At 46.1% G+C, this 20,168-nt stretch overlaps 1 protein-coding gene across 12 annotated transcripts in view; it reads right to left on the bottom strand.

Moving 5' to 3' along the window:
* Positions 1–20,168, bottom strand: part of FHAD1 (forkhead associated phosphopeptide binding domain 1) — a 122,473-nt gene that overhangs the window by 72,542 nt on the left and 29,763 nt on the right. For all 12 annotated transcript variants that reach the window (XM_033115852.1, XM_033115850.1, XM_033115854.1 and 9 more), the window contains exons 4-6: positions 8,796–9,051; positions 4,515–4,624; positions 922–1,158 (exon numbers count right to left, since the gene is read on the bottom strand). In XM_033115852.1, coding sequence (XP_032971743.1) covers positions 922–1,158; positions 4,515–4,624; positions 8,796–9,051 — 603 coding nt within the window. The remainder of the gene's footprint in view (positions 1–921; positions 1,159–4,514; positions 4,625–8,795; positions 9,052–20,168) is intronic.

Genomic DNA, 20,168 nt, shown 5'->3' with positions numbered 1-20,168 from the left:
GGATGGATGAATGAATCGATGAGTGAATGACTGAACAGACATGGTCCTTTCAGAGCTCTGGAAGGACACACAATCCACGCCCTTTTCTGTGTACCTCAAATTGGTTGTAGAAGGGAAAAGCAGTGACAGGGGACCGGAGAACAGAGGACCCAAACACGACCACGGTTTTAAGCAGCATTACGCACCGAGGCCATGCCTCAGTGGCTGGTTTCTTCCTTTATCAACTTTGTTGAGATATACTTTATGTACAAGATCTACGGCCACTTTTAAAGTAGTCATTTAAAAAAAATAAAGTGGGGTCTAGTTTCAAGAGAAAGACCATGCCTGGCAAATCCAGGAATGCCAGGTGGAGAATTTTTGTTCGATGAAATTCCCCACGAGGGAGCCAGCAACCACCTTCAGGATTTGGTAAAGGCCTCAGTGTTTGGAACACTGAGGATTCTGTCTCCCTGTCTCTAGCTAACTCCCCACAGCTCTTTCTTGCTGGCGCTGGATGGGTCACAGGTGGTCACTGAAGCGACAGAGTTGGGTGGAAATATGAAGCGGGGATGAGAACATGGGGTCTGCAAGGAGGCAGACCTGAGTTCAAATTGTACCTCCACACTAACTCGCTGTGCAAGCTGTACCAGGTTCCTGGGCGTCTCTGAGCCTGCTCAATCTCCTCATCTGTATGTGTCACGGGGTTGTGAGGTTTAACTAAGCATCTAAAGGACTTGCATGTGATAGGTGCTTAGTAAAGTTAATATTGTTTTTACTGGGCTGGGAACCTGCCAAGTCTCTCATCCCTGGGATGTGTGCTCTTACCCACCGTGCTGCACTGACCACCCCTTTTCTAACCGTCTGGGCGGCGCCCCTGTCTACCAGAGCTGTCACCCTGAGTCGTGACTCTAAGGCCTCGATCGACGTATCTCCGAGCCCTACCTGGCTTTTCAAGGCCTGGATCTCTCTCTGTTTGGCATCGATGTCTTCGTCCAGCCCCTGAAACTTCTGCGACATCACCCTCTCACTCTGGCTGGAGGGGGTGGTCTCCGCCAGCTTGTGACTCAGGCTGGCCACTTCGTTCTGCAGGTTTGCGATCACGGCGTCCTTGTACTTAGATTCAAGTTCAAAATCCGAGAGGCGGCTGACTTCTTTTCCCAGCAGCAGAATTATTTCATCCTGGGTAGAGGCCAGATGGGAAGTTTACTAGGTGTGTGTCCTGGGGCAAGGCTGAGACCACTTCAAAAAAAAAAAATAGGAAAAACACGGTGTAATTCTTTTGGGAAGGTGAGGGCAGGTAGGGAGGGGGAAAGGCAGACTTTCGTGGCTGTCTCTGTCACTTGGGAAACCTCTCAGAGACAAGAGTATGGTTAAAATGATCTAGTATGTAGACTCCTGTAAATGGATGCTTATGCCTCACAGGTACTAAAACTTCTCTTTCTCCTAAAATTATACTGAGAACAACCATCCCAGTTGGGAATTTTTGTTGCTAGGAAGTTTATGTATGCTATTTTTATTTATAATATTCAGCCCAGTACACTGGGGACTTAGGAAAGGTAATTAGGAGAATGACATTCTATTCAACAACATTCTGCCTGTAATGAGGGCTATTTTTTAACTTCAAAAATTTAGTACATTCTGAAATATTTCTTTTCTCTTTTCTCTCTCCTGATACTCCCTGCCCCTTTTGGTTGTTCATATAAAAATGTATTCCAGTAACTGAACCTGGAAAGTAAATGAGACAGAAATGGTGATTTATTTGTGTGGATTCATGTGAATTCTGGGCTGGGGAAAAAAAAAATTGCTGGCTGACTTTACCCACAGGTATAATTAACCCAGTCCTCCATCTCTCCAAGAAAAAAAGCTCTGTAGCCAAAGAATTTGTGAGGTTTCCCAAAAAGGAAAAAAAAAAGAAAAGTCTCTCAAACGTCTCACCAGAAGTCATCAATAAAATGTCAGACAGACTGGAAAAAAAAAATTCCCAGATGCATTTTCAAATGCAGCTACAGAATTTCTGCTTTTAAAGGAATTCCTGCTCTTCCAACAATTTTCCATCAGTTAGAAGGAAGTAAGTGGGCAATTTCTAGGCCAGCTCATTGCCTGGGGAGCTAACCGATCAGCCTCATGACCTTCCAGCTCCCTGACCTGGGGAAGGACAGGGTTTTGGTCACAAGGGAGCCCATCCGGCATTACCAACTACTGCCAAGGGTATTTCTTTGGTTCTTTGCAAATGCCTGTGGCGAAACGTCAAGGGACAGCATCAAGCACTCTGTATTCCTGGGCAGCTTCCCTTGTTCCACCCATTATAAGTTCCTCATCCAGGTGCTTATTAACTATTCATGCAACAAACTTTTTTTTTTTTAAGGTGGGCGCAGCTCACAGTGGCCCATGTGGGGATCGAACCGGCAACCTTGGTGTTAGAGCACCACGCTCTAACCAACTGAGCTAACTGGCCACCCCCATGCAACAAACATTTATTGAGCAGTTACTATGTGCCAGGCCCTGTGCTGGGTGCTGGAATATAAAGAAGCCTGCAGGACGTGGCGCCCAGCTGTGGTTTCTTCCTTTCTGGGTGAGGATCCCACACGCTTCCTTGAGGTCTTGGTACAGTGTTCCCCCTTCCATGTGGTCTTGGTAGGACTGGAAATGGGGTGCTCTGCTCCTTCTTGTACCACCTCCCCCTGTGCAAGTGTCCCTGTCTGGTCAATCAGTTTTCTCAGAGATGTCACATGTCAGTTACGGAGGGAGAGGATCCTGACTCCTTTTGGATCATAAACTTGAAACGTATGGGCTTGCTTGGTTGAGTGTGTCTTTTCCGACCCACGAAGTCAGCCTGCTATAGAAAGCCAAACTCTGAGGGACGTGGTGTCCACGGGGGAGAGACTGGTAGTGGGCAGAGTTCTGATGACATCATTTGAGCTCCTGAATCTAGCAATGCTTGAAGAGTGCAGGCCTTTAAATTTCCCAATAAGATGGCCCAATAAATGCCTTTACATTTTTTTTTTTTAATTTATTGGGGTGACAATCGTTAGTAAAATTACATAGATTTCAGGTGTACAATTCTGTATCACATCATCTATAAATCCCAATGTGTGTTCACCACCCAGAGTCAGTTCTCCTTCCATCACCCTGTATTTGATCCCCCTTACCCTCAGCTCCCACCCCCGCCCCCCTTACCCTCTGGTAACCACTAAACTATTGTCATTTTTTGGCTTAAGCTAATTTGTTCATTGTCACTTGTATTTGAAGGAGTCCCAGCAAGTCAGGGCATAAATGACTCATAAATAGAACAAAATATAAATGTGGTTACATTATATCTCCAGCTTAACAACTGGGGTGGGTTGAAACATGGCTACAAATACGTGGCAGCTTTTGCCATCAAGAGGTGGAGTCTATTCCCCCCACCCCCTAAGTCTGGATGTGGTGGAAGGGATGCTGGGTACTCTCCATGTAAATTCTTAAGAGGCCACCCGCTGACTGTAGTTATATGAGCGAGGCCCGGGGACACCAGCAGAAGAACCTTCCAGGTCAACCTGGAGATCCTGAGAAATAATAAGCTGCTGTTTTAAGCATGAGTTTTGGGGTGGCTTGTTGCACAGCCGTGGGTGACTGGTCAGCCATCCGAGCCTGGCTTCTCATCTCACTGCCACATTTCTCAAAGTCTGGTCTGGGACACCTACCGGAATCACCTGCCACCTCAAGCTGCACATTCCCGTGTCTAACAAGCACCCCAGCTGGTTCTGCTCCTCACGGACTCCGAGAGGTGCTGCTGGCTCAGGCCCTGGGCCTTAAGTAAAGCAAGATGGTGCACGACCGCTTCTTTTAGGGTGATTTTCAGGTTTCTTGAAGGGAGAAATCAAACTGGACCCTTCCCCAATTGCTTGAGCTCTGGTTCCAGTTCCTGCTTCACTCTCCAAAGCTCTCTGATTCTTTAACAAATCTCTCTCTCTCTCTTTCTCTCTCTCTCTCTCTCTCTCTCTCTCTCTCTCGCTCTCGCTCTCTCTCTCTCTCACTCAGTCCTCTCTGAGGACCTCAGTGCTCACTTCTTCCTGCTAGGAAATGTGTTTTCCCCACCACTGTCCCATCACTCATGGCTGACCAAACAGGTACTATGTGGGAGTTAGAAGTACCAGCTTAGAAGTTCACCAGAGCTAGGTTTGAATCCCAACTCTGCCCCTCGCACTGTGCAACCTCGGGCAAGTTACTTAACCTCTCTGAGCACCAGTTCCCTCATCTGTAAAGTGAGGGGGATACAATCTATTTTGAAGACCATGAAGCTTAATGAGCTCACTGATTGTCAAGTGCCCAGGATGTGGTAGTGCGCATGGTGGGTGCTCAATACTGTGGTTGTAGATGTTTTTATTTGGGATAAAATGAGCAGTTACCCGTTTTAGTTGAACGTCCTGAGAGTAGGAGGTGGTTTCTTGGAAGTAGTGAAAAGGGCGCTTCTCGGCCACAGACAACAAGAGGCGGTGGCAATCCCTCTGCAGTCTGTCTGGCTGCTGTAGCTCTGTCCTTCCCCTGAGCCCTCTCACCTTATCCTGCTGGGCCAGGTCCTGGTCCACATAAATCTCCCTGGAAGGTCCTGCTCCGGGAATTCCCTTGGCCACTGGCTGTTCTGACACTTCCACGGCGTTGGTCCACACTAACACACAAGAGCAAAAGGGAACGCAGAGGACACTGTGAGTTTCCCTAAGGTCCTGAAGAATATTTTCAGATTAACCTTCACATTCATTTCCTGCTGAGATTTACATCTTATACAATTAAAGATTTACAAAGTGGTGTATAAGTTCGTTGGGGGAAAAAAGCGAAAGCATTACAGACGTACTAGAAAGGGAAAGAGCGACCTCATTCCTCGCTCCCAGTGTTAACTAAGCTGACTCACTTTGATGTGTCTCTTTCCAGACTTTTTTCTATGCCACATATAAGAGCCAATGACCTTGGGCAGGTCATTTACTCACTCTACGCCTTAGTTTCCACTATATAATTTAGGGACGCTAACAGTCTCTGCTATAAGGGGCTATTTGAGGATCAAATGAAATGATGTAGAGCAGGGGTTGGCAAGCTATGGCCCTAGGGACAAATCTGGCCCTCCGCCTGGTTTTGTAAATAAAGTTTTATTAAAACACAGCCACTCTCATTCATTCACATACTGTCTGTGTCCGCTTTCCAGCTACAATGGCAGAATTGAGTAAGTAGTGACACAGACCATATAGCCCACAAAAACTAAACTATTTACAGAGAAAGTTTCCTGTCCCTGATGTACAGCATTTAGCACTAAATGTTAGCTATTTCTTACTGCAATTACATCTTCAAAAAGACAAAAAAGTGTATTTATATTGCACAGATTTTTCTCCAGTTTGTTTTTTCACCTGAAAATATATCAAAAACATCTTCCCATGTCACTATTTGTAGGTATACTGCATTCTTTTAATAGTAGCATTGTAGTCCATTTTACAAGTGTGCCAAAATGCATTTAACTAGAATCCACTTGACAGACATTTGGTTTTCCTGATTTTTTAATTCACCCCCAATATTAACAAGGGCTGTTTAAGTGACTTTCAGGGGTTCTGGTATTGCTATGTTTGGAAGCCCCACTCTGTATCACATCAAACATACCACAATTTATTCACATCAACACTGAATAGATATTTTTTGTGGGGGTATAGATACTTTGGAAAGGATTATAATTCTGGTTTTGAGATCACTTGGCTCTGAACACTGTATTTTAAATTTCTGGGCTCATTTTTCTCTTCTTACGAAGAGAGAAACTGAACCACTTGTTTTCAAAGGTAATGAAACATTCATGAGTGCTAACATTAACAGTTAATGAAGTATACACCGTCACATTTGTGGACGTTTTTTTCATTTTGATTCTGCATATTTTATTGATGCATTTTAGAGCCAATGACTACCCCCCTGCCTCCACCTCCTCCCCACCAGGTCCCAAACAAGCAGAACCCTTCTCAGTTATGCCCAAGTTGTTTTCCCTGTGATGACAAACGCATCCAAAGTCAGATACCTCCTGGTGTGGCCAGACCTTGGGCCATGTCCGCCCCCTGCCTCATACTGGCTATCATATTTCATTGCACTTTTTAGGTGGTCTCGAGCCACGTTCCTCCGGGAGCACACCTTCATCACGCTGACCATGTCCTCACCCCTCTCACCCTCCACACGGCCCGGCACTCAGTCCCTTCCACCTGGAATGCTGTCCCCTATGCACTGAATGTCACTTGCCTTTTATAACAGTACTCAGCTTGAGTGCCACTCCTTTGGGAACACCTTCCTGATCCCTCAACTAAGTCAGGTCCTATAGCTCAAGGGGCACCAGGTACCTGTCCTGCCAGGTGTTGTCACTTTACAGATGTCTTTCTGTGATCATTTTGTTCATGTTGGTCTCCCTATGTGGTTGGGGACCATGTCTCAGTCCGTGGCCCTCAAAATGAGTTTACTAATCCTGTTTTACAGATGTGCAAACTGTGCCCAAGCTCACGGCTAGAAAGAGGTTGAACACCAGTGTGAACCTCCACCAGCCTCGATTCTGTTACGTACGCACTGGTGGGGAAAGGTGCCCAGGAATAGTGTTTGAGAACAAGAGCACAGTGCCTGGCCCATATTCATAACTAATAACTCATGAAAGGCTTGGCGGCCACCAGTGCTTTCCATGTGTAAACGCTAGTGCTCACAAATGCTGTGAGGCGGGTGCTAGTGCTAATCCTGCTGAAACATGGGGGGCCAAGGCACAGACTGAGGCCACACATCCCATCCAGAAAGGGGCAAAGTCAGGGTCTGACCCGGATGGTCTGGCTCTAGGGCACACAACCCTCACGATAGTAGTAGGCCCCCAGTATGGTGAACTCATGAACGAGGGAGCAAATGCCTGATGAAACAGTTAAGGTGAACAACTGTCCTGGTTTGCCTGGAACTGAGGAGTTTCCCGGCATGGGGGACTTGCAGTGCCAACCCCAGGAAAGTGTCAGGCAAAGCGAGACGAGTTGGTCTCTCTAGAAATAGCTGAGAAAACAAAGCTCCACACTCACTTGGGTTTACCCAGCCTCCAAGATGACGGCCAATAATTCTTGCCCCTTGGTATTCAGGCCCACGTGTAGTCTCCTCCCGCACTGGACACAGCTGACTGTGTAACCAATAGGATGTTGCAGAAATGACAAAGAGTGACTTCTGAGGCTTGACCTTAAGAGACGCTGCAGTTCCCATCTTGCTCTCTGGGAACACTTACTCAGGAGGAACCAACTGGCCGGTTGTGAGGACACTCCAGCAGGTCTCTGGAGAGATCCCTGTGGTGAGGAGTGGAGACCTCCTGCCCACAGCCATGTGAGTGGAGCGTCTCGGGAGCAGCGGATACCCCTGCCCCAGATGAGCCTTCAGAGAACTGCAGCCGGGCCTTAGCTTGGCTGCACGAGAGACTGTGAGCTACGGCCACTCTCTAAGGTGCTCCCAAGTTCCTGACCCACAGGAACTAGGACAATGCTTTATTTGTGCTTTAAGCTGCTAAATTTTGGGAGAATTTGTTATGCAACAATTGACAGCTAATATATATGGTATGTTAATTTTACATCAAAAAACTGTTTGATGTAAAACAAAAACTGTTGAACTCCACTTAATGGTATATAGGCTAAAATATTTAGGGAGAAGACTACACATGTATGCAATTTATTTTGAAATGCATCAAACATAAGGTGGATTAATGAATGAACAGGAGGATGGACAGACTGATAGGTATGCAATGAAGAGCACGGAAAAACGTTAGTGGTAGAATTAGGTGGAGGGGGGTTCTCTGTAAACCTCTTTTTACTTTGCTGTATGTTTGAAGGTTTTCATATGAAAATGTTGGGGAGAAATGGCTGAATAATTTCTCAATGTGGGTGGTAGGTACGTGAGGATCACTTGACAATGATGCAAACTGCAGAGGTACATTTCATTTACTCCTTCGTTTGTGTATTTCCCAGTAATAACTACTATCTGCATGGTTGCGGGAGGTGACTAGGTGAACGGTCCTGAGTGAGACCAGGGGAGGGCGTGGAGCCACTGAGAGACCTGGGGTTTCAGAGGGGTCTGGGGCCGGGACACAGAGGCCAGAGGAGAAAACCTGGGCATCACACCAGGGACTGAGTCAACCCCACTACTCTGCCCGTGAGGCTGGTGAGGCCAACAGGACCGTGGCAGACAGGGAGTCTCCTTCCCAAATGCCACGAGGCCTTCCAGGGGGAGAGGGTGAGGGAAGGAAACCCTGAAGGCTGTGTGTCCCCAAAGTGACCTGGCTGTGGTGACAGTCACCGAGATAACCCGCCTTAAATGTGACTGAAAAACATTAGATGAGATTGAATATGTCACCTCTGGGGAAGCAATTTTCCTCGATAAGCCTCAGTCTCCGTTCATCTCGAAAATGGTAATAAAATATTTAAAAACCTCCTAAGGCAAGGAGGATTTCAGTTGCCAATATTTCTGCACATCTAAGTCAACATGTGTAAATGTAGATCCTGCTGGGTTCACATTCATATATACGTGTACACACACACACACACACACACACACACACACTCACCACAGAGGTACTGACATGTGCGCATGGACAGAGCACAAAGTCTAGAGGGATTTGCACCAAAAAGACCACGGGGGGAAATCAGGTGAGAAGGGTGACAGCTGATCTTTAATTGTTTTCTTACTTCCTGTTTATCCCAATTTTTTCAGTTGACTATGCTCTACTTTCAGAGTCAGAGAAAATAAGTGACACACAAGACCCATCCTCATACCTATAAACCCATCCTTGAAGCCACCAGTGGACGTGCCCCGAATACCTTGCTTGATGATGGGGGACCGGTGGGTGGTATCCACCCCGAAGGAGAATATCTTTCCGCTGGCGCTCACAGGCCGCTTGTGGGAGGCAGGTGTGACTAGGGTGGGTCTGGGGAATCCCTGGGACCAGCTCTTCTGCACTGCCGTGGGCTGGATGCCTGGGTGGAAGGGCATCTGTGGCGGCGAGGGTGTCTGGTTCGGGTGAGGTGACTGTGGCCTTACCCAAGGTGCTGGGCCCCTCACCCATGGGAAGGAGACCTGCAGGGGCAGATAAGAGGGTCACAGGAGGTTACGATCAGCTGGGGTGGTCTCCACCCCTTTGTCCCAGCCTTAGGTCTCAGCTTATAAGTCACCTCCCCCAGGAAGCCCTCCCTGACTCTCTCCAAGACTGGGATGGTGGTCCCCACCATGGGGTCTCACTGCACACTGCCACTCCATTTATTGGGTGCAGGTTTCATGACAGGCACCCTGCCAAGAGGTTTCTATGCATTAACTCATTAAATCCACCCGACACTCTTTGATGAGACTGAGGCTGAGTAAGACCTAGTGACTTCCCCAAGGTACTAGTTTTGCTAGTGAGCTGCTGAGCTGGCAGAATGTCACCTCTAAGAGGATAAAGGCTTTGGCCTATTGTGTCCCCCACGTATCCTCTACACCTATAATAAATGCCTATCGGATGACAGAAAAAATGAGCCAATCACTGAGATTCAAGCCCAACTTGCCAGGACCCCACAGCCTGCTTTCTTGCCATCTGCACTGCGGGTCCCCCTGGCACTTCTGCTCTCTGAAGCCGAGAGCTCAGGGGTGGCAGGGACCCCGTCTGTCTCATTAACCTTTGATTCTCATCACGCACCACCCCTGATTCTTGGCAGATGCTCCATAATATCTATCCAGGGAACCTCTCTTCATCTATCTCGGGGCAATGTCTATAGTTACTTAAGATGAAGACCACATGGAAAACCATCTCACCACAGAGAAGCAAATGCTGAGTGGGGAGCTGACAGCTGGCTTTTGTGTTGGTTTAATGCTTAGTGGTGGCTTCTCCCTGTGCCTAGTGGTTAAGCAGTGAGATGGGCGAGTGCCGTCATTTATATCATTTCTCGCACTTGACTGTCTGTACCTCACAACAGCCCTTCAGGGGGGCAGGTTTCCTTATTGCTGTTTCACTAATGAGCCTTGGAGGTTAAGGAACTTGCCGGTAGTGAAGGAGAGGGAATGCGGATCAAGGTCTGCTGACATCTCTCTCTCTCTCTTTCCCCGTCTTTTCTCTCCTCTTCCTTTCAGTCTCTCCTGTCTTTGTCTCTTTCTCTCCCAGTTCTCTTCCAGAAAAAACACACTTTTCAAGTCAGAAGCTAAGTTCAAAGGTTTGCTGCCTACGTAGGGCCACACATAGATTCTCCCCAGGGTCGCGGTTCTCCTTCTGTGGCCGGCAGAGATGAGCTCAGAGACACACAAGGGAGCACTGGCAGGGAGACCTTCCTGTAACTTCAGACGAAGGTCCCCCCTTACTCAGGCTCCTGAACCGATCTTTTAGCTACAGTCTTTCCGGCAAGGCGAGACTCCTGTGTGCTCCCCTGAAGACCCTTTCTTGGAGGCAGTGAGAACACTGTTCGGGGAAATCAAGCCTGGGGACGTCTGTCCCAGCATCCTTATCACCCTTTTCCATTGGTTTGATACAGATTGACTGAATGAATGGGCTGAAAGTGAGCAGGGGTAAATTCTAATGTGCGTTACCTCAGCCTGCTGGAAAACAAACCTAGGGACTACTGGTAGGGTGGAGGAACTCCCTTTCATGCTGGGGGTGCTCAGGTACGTGTGCTTCACCACCAACTAATTGCAAGGGTGCTAAAGGGAGGGGCCGTGTCACAGGCCGCAGGAGCTCCCGGTCTGTAGTGGACAGACCAGCACCCGCTCAGCTCTTCTGGAGGTTCTGGGGGAAATCCCCCTTCCTCTCTGACCTCATTGTTGTGGGCAGCGCTAAGCGATCAGCCAATCGAATTCCCTGGCCATAGTGATTGGTTCAGCAGTGGGGCATGGGAGCCAATCAAAGCCAAGGAGACCCAGGAAGACCTGGCTGGATACTAGGATCTGGAGTGACCTTGAGAATGGAGCCAGCATGAAGGGAGTGGAGCTGGGACATGGACAAAGGGAAGCTGTTGTTGTTTTTTTTAAATTGCAGTAAATAACATACAACATAAAATGTATAATCTTAGGCATTTTTAAGTATACAGTTCCGTAGTGTTAAGTATATTCACAGTGCTGTTAGACAAATCTCCAGGATGTTTTCATCTTGCAAAATTGAAACTCGATTCCAGAGGTGTCCAAACTTTTTTCAACGGTTTTTACCAAGGGCCCTATGCGGTAAAATACACACACAGCCGGGCCACTCACTCGAGGTGAAGTACGTATTGCCTCACCTGGTTTATTTAAGTAAACTAAATATATTTTTGGAATTTGGTGTGGGCCAATTAACAATGGATTGCGGGCTGCAGTTGGCCCGCGGGCCGCAGTTTTGACACCCCTGTTCTATTCCCATTAAACAACTTCCATCCCTCCCCCACCCCAGTCCCTGTAACCAGCATTCTACCTTCTGTCTCTGAATCTGACTACTCTAGGTACCTCACATAAGTGGAATCATACGGTATTTGTTGGTGACTGCCTTATTTCACTTTGCATAATGCCCTCCTGGTGCATCCGTGTTGTAACGTGTTAGATTTTCCTTCCTTCTTACGGTTGAATAATACTCCACTGTATGTGTATATCACATTTTGTTTATCCACTCAGTACCGGGCACTTGGGTTATTTCCACCTCTTGGCTACTGTGACTATGCTGCTGTGAATAAGGGGGTGCAACTAGGGGGGCTGGTTTTGAGCTCTGGCCGGGGTTTTACCTGGAACTGCTCAGCGCCATGAGGTGGGTCAGAGCTGGACGCTTGCAGCACACAGAGCCCACACAGACAGAGTCCTCAAAAGGGGAAGGTGCCCAAGATGTGTAAATATAGCAAAGACTCCAAAGGGCTCTTTGGGTTCAAAAATGAAAAATCAAGTTTGTTTCCCCACCCCCCCAACCCTAAAGCTTATTGAACGAGGGTAGCTTTAATTGGAAGGTTAAAGTTGGTTTTTCTAGTTAGCAGGCCTGCTCTATCAAGGTTTTCTCAGAAATTACCGCTGGTAACTATAAGGACACAGGCAGGGGAAAAGCAAACTAAGAAAAAGAGTCACATTACAAGCTAGCTCTGGGGCTGTGCTCACATTAGAATGTATACGAAGCTTGGGGTCAAGGTCAGTTATCAAGCCTGTCTTTAGAACCTTTAGTTCAAAAATACATGCTAATGTCTTTTCTCTTTTTTCCCCTTTCTGTTCTCTGTGGTATATTGCATGGTTGGTTTTTCTGTTTTGTTTTTGAGGGAACATATGTTACAGTCCTGATTTCTTCCACACTATCTTTAAAATAGCAGGTTGTCAGCCACCTGGATTTAACCGTGACTATACCCACTGCTGAATTTTATCAGCTTGAACAAACACCGGTCAATGATTTACTCAAGAAATCACAATCCTTTTTTTTCAGATTATCTACTTGTTCTTTGTGTTATCACTTCAACATCTGCTTCTAACCCTGTAAAGGGGGCAGGGTGAATGGGGTACCCTAAAAAAACATCAAGGTAGTTTTTGCCTAGGGTGCCCGCAGGACACACGCGTTCTGCCAGGAAGCCCCAGAAGTGGGGAAGAAGACCTTGCCCTTGGAGAGCCTGTCACATGCTCTGCTGTTTATAAGTAATCACTGATACGCTATGGCTATGAACCAACATGTAGATACGGCACACATATACCAGAGACTATGCTGTGGGCTTCAGATATAAGTGGTCTCGTGTAATTGTCAGAATAACCTTGGAGTAGGGGGAGCATTTTCATCCCCATTTTGTGGATTCAGAAACTGAAGCTCAGACAGGTCAAGTGACTTGCCCAAAGTCCCCCAGCCAGGAAGTGGTGAGGCTGTTTGACTCCAAAATCCTGTGCTCTTAGAGCTTCTGGGTTATTTGAAGTCCTGCTTTCCATACTTGCAAAAGGATCTTCCAGGAATGGTTAGTAAAGAATAGGAGATTTTCCACGTTAACGAAAGAAAATAGATGGTGTGAAGACCACAAGACGTCACATGGGGTACCTGGAAACAGGATTTACTAGGAACATGGACAATTCCCTCACGGCAGCGTCATTCATACGGTACATGCCACCAAAAATACCCACCAATGTTCAGGTCGGGAAGTCACTCATCTGTCAGTTGCAATGATAGGTTGGCTGTGGATGTAAGAGTTCACAGCCAAAGTCAATGAAAGCATTCCGTGAGACTCAACTGGTCGTATGGAATTTACAAGAAAAAAACGCTGTCTATTTTATTATTATCTGTAAAGAATGTGCTCCACGTTCTTGACGTCAGTAAACCTTATGCTATATATGCATACGTTTTTTTCAGTTGATCAGCAAACATTGACCACCAGTCACTGGCTGTGCCCAGCCAATTGCCTGGTACTCACTGTAGGTGTTTGCCAACTGAACCCAACAACTGGTAAACAGAGCGTAAGGGAAAAGACCTTTGACTGATTCTGGGACTGAAAAGAGGAAAATACACTATAAGCCTGGCACATCTTGTAATATTGGAAAGGAACTGCCCCAAAATAAAAGTGTGGGGCCATTCAAAGGACACAGCAACCAACCTGAAAGTGGCCAAAGCTGGACTAGTTTGGGCAACAAAATAGATACTGTAGGTTGGATTATAACCCAAATAATACAATAAATACACGAGTCCATACTGAATAAATAGATGATTGGGCATCAGTTCATACAATGACAGGGGTGGTCCTAACAACCTCTATACAAATTCTGAAGGGGGAAAGGGGACCTGTGATGAATGAGTACCCGGTGGGCAGAAATTAGAAACTGAAGCTCAGAAAGGTTAAGTTGCAGTCGGAATGTGAGCTTGGGTCTGTGGAATCCTTGCTTCTTCACTGTACAGCAGAGAGCAGCGACGAATACAAGCCCATAGAGGGCGCTCTTTATGTTGGACCATGTCACGACGTTGCATGAAGGACACAGGGCGGTGTCCACAAGTCACCTGGGAGAGTCTGGCTGGACTGGGAACTGGGCAAAGCAGGCCTAAGGAAGCCCAAAGATGGGAGGCCATGTTTAGCACTGTGGAGCTCCCTGCTGGCCCTGTGTCAAGGTTAGCCCGGAGCCTGACTGTGAGTCATTGCTGATGGAACCATGCCATGCACCAGGAAGGGGGTGGGGCCAACCTGTTCTTTCTTCTGGGCATTTCCATTAGATTTGCCGTATTTCAGGACCGAGAAAGACATGGTTTATGCATTCGGGTGATGTAGGTTTCCTAACCCTGCTGCTTTATAAGAACACCGCCACTGTGACTAGGACAGCTGGTTTCCACACCTCCCTTCCTGTAACTCAGAAAGCACTAAAAAAAGCAACAACAAACAAAAACCACAATATGGCAGGCACACCTGACTTTGTGACTTCCATTTCCCACGCCAGGTGCTGAGGCACAGACTCCGTGTTATTACCTAACAGTTAATTCAGGGCATTCATTGCAGGTTATGTCCTGCACAACTCCAGGGGGCGACATCCACGCGGACGGTGAGCCTGGAGTGGTGCAACATGGTGGCCCTCGGTTACGCTTTGGTGAAAGAGCTATGATTTACAAAGTACACTGCTGGCCATATCTTGGGTGCCAATGTACTCTGTCAACCAAGAGTTTTTCTTTATATTTTCCCATCTTGTATGTCATTCCATGGGTACTTTACTTGCAAATGTATCCATCTGCTAGCTGGGGAGGTTCCCTCTCCAGAGGAACACTCACAAAGGAGGGACCCTGGCTGCTGACGTGTCTGCTTCATTCTAAAGCAGAGAGTTAGCATGCACCTATCGTAGGTGCCAGATGCTGGGCTAGGCAATTATATACACTGCCCACTTAACACCACAGCGATTTGTGTGGTAGGCACTACTGTCACCCCAATTTTACAGTAATGGGAACTGAGGCTTTGAGAGGTGAAGTGACTTGTGCGTGATTCCACAGCTAGAGGGAGAGCAGGGCTGGGACTGCAAGTTAGCCTGACATCGTGACGCATGTTCTAACCACTGTGACATCTGCAAACATGTCTAGTTCCCTAACTTCTCCCCACCAGCCACATTTGTCACATCCTTCTTTATTGGTTATAGTCACCACAAAGCCTGAATTAAATGTTTTCATTTGGGAACGCGTTGTCAGGAAAAGAAAAGTTATGATCACCCAGCCCTTATGACATCAGGATGAACTGTCCTGGGGGAAACACAGTGCCCTCACCTGGGACCCCAAAATTACTCAGCAACAAGAGCACGCGGGAATCAAGATGGCCACAGATTTCTTAGGAAAATGGGGCCTCAAAATATTCGATGCGAGATGCTCTTTAATACTTCCTTCTTTTCAAATTTTCTTTCTTTTTTACAAATAGCCCACAGGTCTGGGTCACAGGAAGTGGAATTCGTAGGAATGTGTTACTGTCACCTGGCTGCCCTCACTCAGGCCCTGCAAAGGACTCCTCCATTAATAAGAGCTTAGAGGATGCCTGCACGGAAGTCTCTCAATCTAGGAAGACCCGAGCAGAGAGCAGTGGGGGGAAGATGGGGTCAGGGCGAGTCCTGCTGGAAAAAAATCGCTCACTGGAAAGAAAGGCTCAGGCTGAAGTGCCTGGGGCACAGGCCAAGGGAGCATTTGTGCTTGTACCTGGAGTGACTCAGGGAAGAAAGCACGATGCAACTACACGTAGAAATAAGAATTCAAGAAATTCATGTATATTCAAGTCACCATGAAAGTGTGCTTTGCTCTATTTGAAAACCAGCTGATGATACTGCTCTAGTTAGCATGACTAAATGGTTCTCTCTTCCCTGCCATTACCTGCAAGTGGGGACAGAGTTTAATTTGTACTGACTAGCTGTGTGACCCTGGGGAAATTACTCAGCCTCTCTGAGTTTTGGATTCCTTGTTTGTAAAATGGGAATCCAAGAGAACCCACCTCATAGATTGTTGTAAGCATTAAATAAGGGAAAGCAGGTAAATTGCTTAGCACAGTGGCATCAAAACATCGTCTTCCTTCTTCTCTCGTCAAGGTGAGAGCTCTTCATCACTGTTACCCACTCTTATCTGGTATAAGGAGCACGTCTTAAAATGAGGTACCCCTTCCGTATTTGTATACCCATGTTTATAACAATTTCATTCTTGATGGCCAAAAGTAGCCGTGGACGGATGAATGGATAAACAAAATATGGTGTATCCACACAACAGAATATTATTCAGCCTTAAAAAGGAAGGAAATTCTGACACATACTACAACAGGGATGAATCTTGAGGACATTACGCTAAGTGAAAGCAGGCAGTCACAAAAGGACAAACACGGTAAAAGTCCATTTATAGGAGGCACCTAGAGTAGTCAGCTTCATAGAGACAGAAAGGAGGGTGGCTGGGGAGAGGAAGGAAGAGGGAGTTTTTATTTAACGGGCATAGAGTTTCAGTTTGGGAAGATAAAAACGGTTCTGAAGATGGTCGCACAACAATGTGAACTGTATTTAATGCCACTGAACTGTACACTTAAAAATGGTTAAGACGGTCAATTCTATCACAACTTTAAAAATTAGAAACAAAAGAAACCCAAGTACCTCCAATGTTTCTTGGTGGGGGGAGGGATAAAATGGACAGAAATGTTCAGGAAGTGGATTATAGTGACGGCTGTATAACTCGGTAAATACAATAAATTGATTAAATTGTACACTTCCAATGGGCAAAGGTTGTTGTGTAAATCATACTTCAGCGAGGCTGTTAAAAGCAAGCAAACAAAGAAATGTCGTGCTCCTGAGGAAACCTCGGGGGATGATGGATATGGTCACTGTTTCGTGTGTGGTGATGGTTTCACAGGTGCATACATGTATCACAACCTGTCGAATTATATACTTCAAACGTGTGCAGTGTATTGTATGTCAATTATATCTCAATAAAAAGGTTTTCGAAGAAAGTGGCACAGTATTCCGTACATGAACAAACTCTATAGTTTATGAGACAATGCCCACTTTCGATGGGCATTTTAGATTTCAAATTTTGTGTCCCTATAAATAAGTTTTCAATAATTACCTTTGTATGAAAAAATGAAAAAGTGCAGATATTAATTGGTTTTCTTCCCCCCACACTGGTAAGCCACAAAAATCAGAATTTCTCAGGGAGGAGGCTGGGAACCTGTAATTTTTCTGAACATTCCAGAAAAATTCCTGTAATCAGACATGCTAGAGGAACATAGACTCAAACTTCACAAACTTGGATTTACAGACTTGGGGTTTGAAATTCCATTTTCTTTGGTCCCTAAACAAATCCATAAATGTGCCACGATTCTAAAATAGGGTTTCCTTTCTGTTGGGGGTGCATCAGAATCATCAGGGAGCTTGTGAGAATGTGTATTCCCAGACCCCACTCCCAAGGGAGTAGGCGCAGGGTTGCCAGATTTGCATAAATAAACGAATAAATAAATACATAAATAAAATATAAGGTGTCCAATTAAATCTGAATTTCAGACAAACACCAAATACGTTTTCTAAAGAAATATTGGGGACCTACTTATACTAAAACATTTATTCCTTATGTGAAATTCAAATTTGACTGGGTGTCCTGCATTTTATCTGGCAACCCCAAGTATGAGTCCTTGGGCCTGGGGTGAGGCCCAGAGACCGACATTGTTGGTCCCCTTCCCACGTGGTTCCCACGTGGGGATCTTTAGAATCTGTGTTGAAGTCAATCCCTCTGGGTCAAGAGACCCTCCTTAGGTTGCCAGCAGACTCTACCAGACTCCAAGAGCAAACACGCTTTAATGTCGACCCCAGATTTTCAAAGCCAAGAGTGATGGACGTGGCGTCATGGCCCAGGCAGCCTGAGGGATGCCATTGATCTTCTTGGAGGGCATATTTAGGGCTACCCAAGGGCCCCAAACCCCAGGATTCCGTCTAGAGTCTCTAAATTTTACTTATGTATACTCAGCCTCGTCCCAGAAAGAATTTTAAGCCTCAGGGGTCGGAGTCCATGCAGCATTCTTGGTGCTGGGGAGTGAGGCTCAAACACCACCTCGTGGGGATACACGCGACAGATAATATTTGTGTGCTTACCACAAATGGGCACCGTGCTGGGAGTTTTACAATTATAACCGTCTCATTCAGCCCTGAGATAAGCCTGCGAGGTCATTGCTGTCACTGGCCCCATTTTGTAGATAAGGAAACCGAGGTCCCAAGTGGTCCAATGGCTTGCTCAAGAGCATACGGAATAAACAAGTGGCGGAGTTGGGATTCTGACCAAAGGCTGTGTTGCTAACCACTGCGTGATCCTGCCTCCCGGGTGAACCGTATGTTCCTTGTGACTGAGCTTTTATGGATAAGGTTTGTGTTACATTCTGTTTAAACTGGGGCCATGCTTTAGGCCACGATCCCAGGAACATGTTTGATCCGGGGTATGACAACAGCTTCTCTCCAAGCCACACACTGTTGAGAAGCCTAGGCATACACGGAACCCTGGCCAAGGTCACAAAGCTAGGAAGCCACACACACAGATCTGCCTAGGAAGGAAGCGTCTATCTCTGAGTTTTCAAAAGCACACACCTGCTTTCCACCTCCCGTCACCAAGCTTCACATTTTCAGGAAAACATTATAGGTCTGTTGGCTACTAACGTATTTCCCTGAAAATAAGACCTAACCGGAAAATAAGCACTAGCATGATTTTTCAGGATGCTCATAATATAAGCCCTACCCCAAAAATAAGCCCCAGTTAAGATGGTCAGCCAGATGGATGCAGTTAGTATGTCTGTTGCAACACACGACAGACGTAATGAATTATAAAATAATAATATTAATATATAATTAAATGTAAATATTATTAATGACATTAATACTTAAAATAAATGATAATATAAATTATAATTAAGTATTTGTAAATACCCAAGCGGATGCCTTTGGACGAGAGGTAAACGCCTATGTAAACAGATGAACTTGAGACTTATTGCTGAGGGACCAATCAGAGTACCCACACAACGCAAGAATAACGTGCGCACTTGATAACGAACGGACATGGTTGTGTCTAATATGAAGCTTCATAATTCAATACGTCGTGTATTGTAACGGACGTACTTAATGCACTCGTGTGAAATAAAGAAACGTTTTCTGAATTCTGGTGCTGGCAATTTTTCGTCACTTTTGTGTGGACCATCATTCTTAACTGTCATCATTTTTGTTGCCACTCCTGTCTCATAAGTCATCAATTAACACTTGATTTAATGGTAGATTTAAAGGGAATAATACTTTGATCCCCAGACAAGATGAGTGCGAAAAGAAAGAGCTATTCCGTCAAGTACAAAAAAGGAATTGTGGAGAACTCCCAGGGCAAGAATCTTACGGCTTTCTGCAAAGAGAAGAAGTTGGATCTCCGAATGGTCTGAAAATGCTGAGCAGAGCACGATAGTCTCAGTCAACAGGTGGACATGGGAAATGCTAAGAAGCGCAAGTGTGGATCAAGTCGGCAACCATTATTTCCTGAGCTGGAAGACATCATCTGTGAATGCATTGCTGACAGGAGAGCAAAGCCTTTGGTTGTGCGCAGGGCTGACAGTCAAGCATTTGCCCTTGCAATGGCACCACAGTTAGAAATATCCCCAGAAGAATTCAAAGCATCACAACACTGGCTGGATGGCTTCCTTCAGCGACATGAACTGTCTCTACGATCGACAACACTGTTCAAGTTGGAAGATACTGAGATTATTAAGCGTGTACTTGCATTCAAGTCCTTTGTTGATGGCATCGACTTTTCTAAATCCCAACTCTCCAACATGATTGCTATGGATGAAACTGCAGTGTTTATGGGCCAAGGATCTCAAACGACAATTGATCAGAGGGGTGCCTCGTCCATCTACATTCCCTCCACTGATTACGCAAGTGCACGTGTTACCTGCATTTTGGCAATTCGTCTGGATGGAAAGAAACCTCCACCTCTAATCATCACTAAGGGCACGAAAGATAAGGTTAAATGTGTTTCAGGCATTTATGTTCTTGAAACTGAAAAAGCCTGGTGCACATGAGCAGTTATAAGGAAGTGGGTCGATTTAATGTTGCCACTTGTTTCGTGAGGTGGCCAAAGAGGTCTGCCAGTCTGGGATTCAGCCAGCACTCACCGTGCTAAAGACCTGAAGAACTTCCTTGCAGAGAGAAGAATAGATCAAATAATGATTCCCGCAGGAATGACTGCCCATCTCCAGACTTTTGATATTGCAATAAACAAGCCATTCAAGGACGATTTGTGAATGGAAATCAGT

This window comes from Rhinolophus ferrumequinum, chromosome 9 (assembly GCF_004115265.2).
Source record: "Rhinolophus ferrumequinum isolate MPI-CBG mRhiFer1 chromosome 9, mRhiFer1_v1.p, whole genome shotgun sequence".
In the NCBI taxonomy this organism is placed as follows: Eukaryota; Metazoa; Chordata; class Mammalia; order Chiroptera; family Rhinolophidae; genus Rhinolophus; species Rhinolophus ferrumequinum.
The sequence above is the reverse complement of the archived record's forward strand: the minus strand, read 5'-3'. Positions and strand labels throughout refer to the sequence as shown.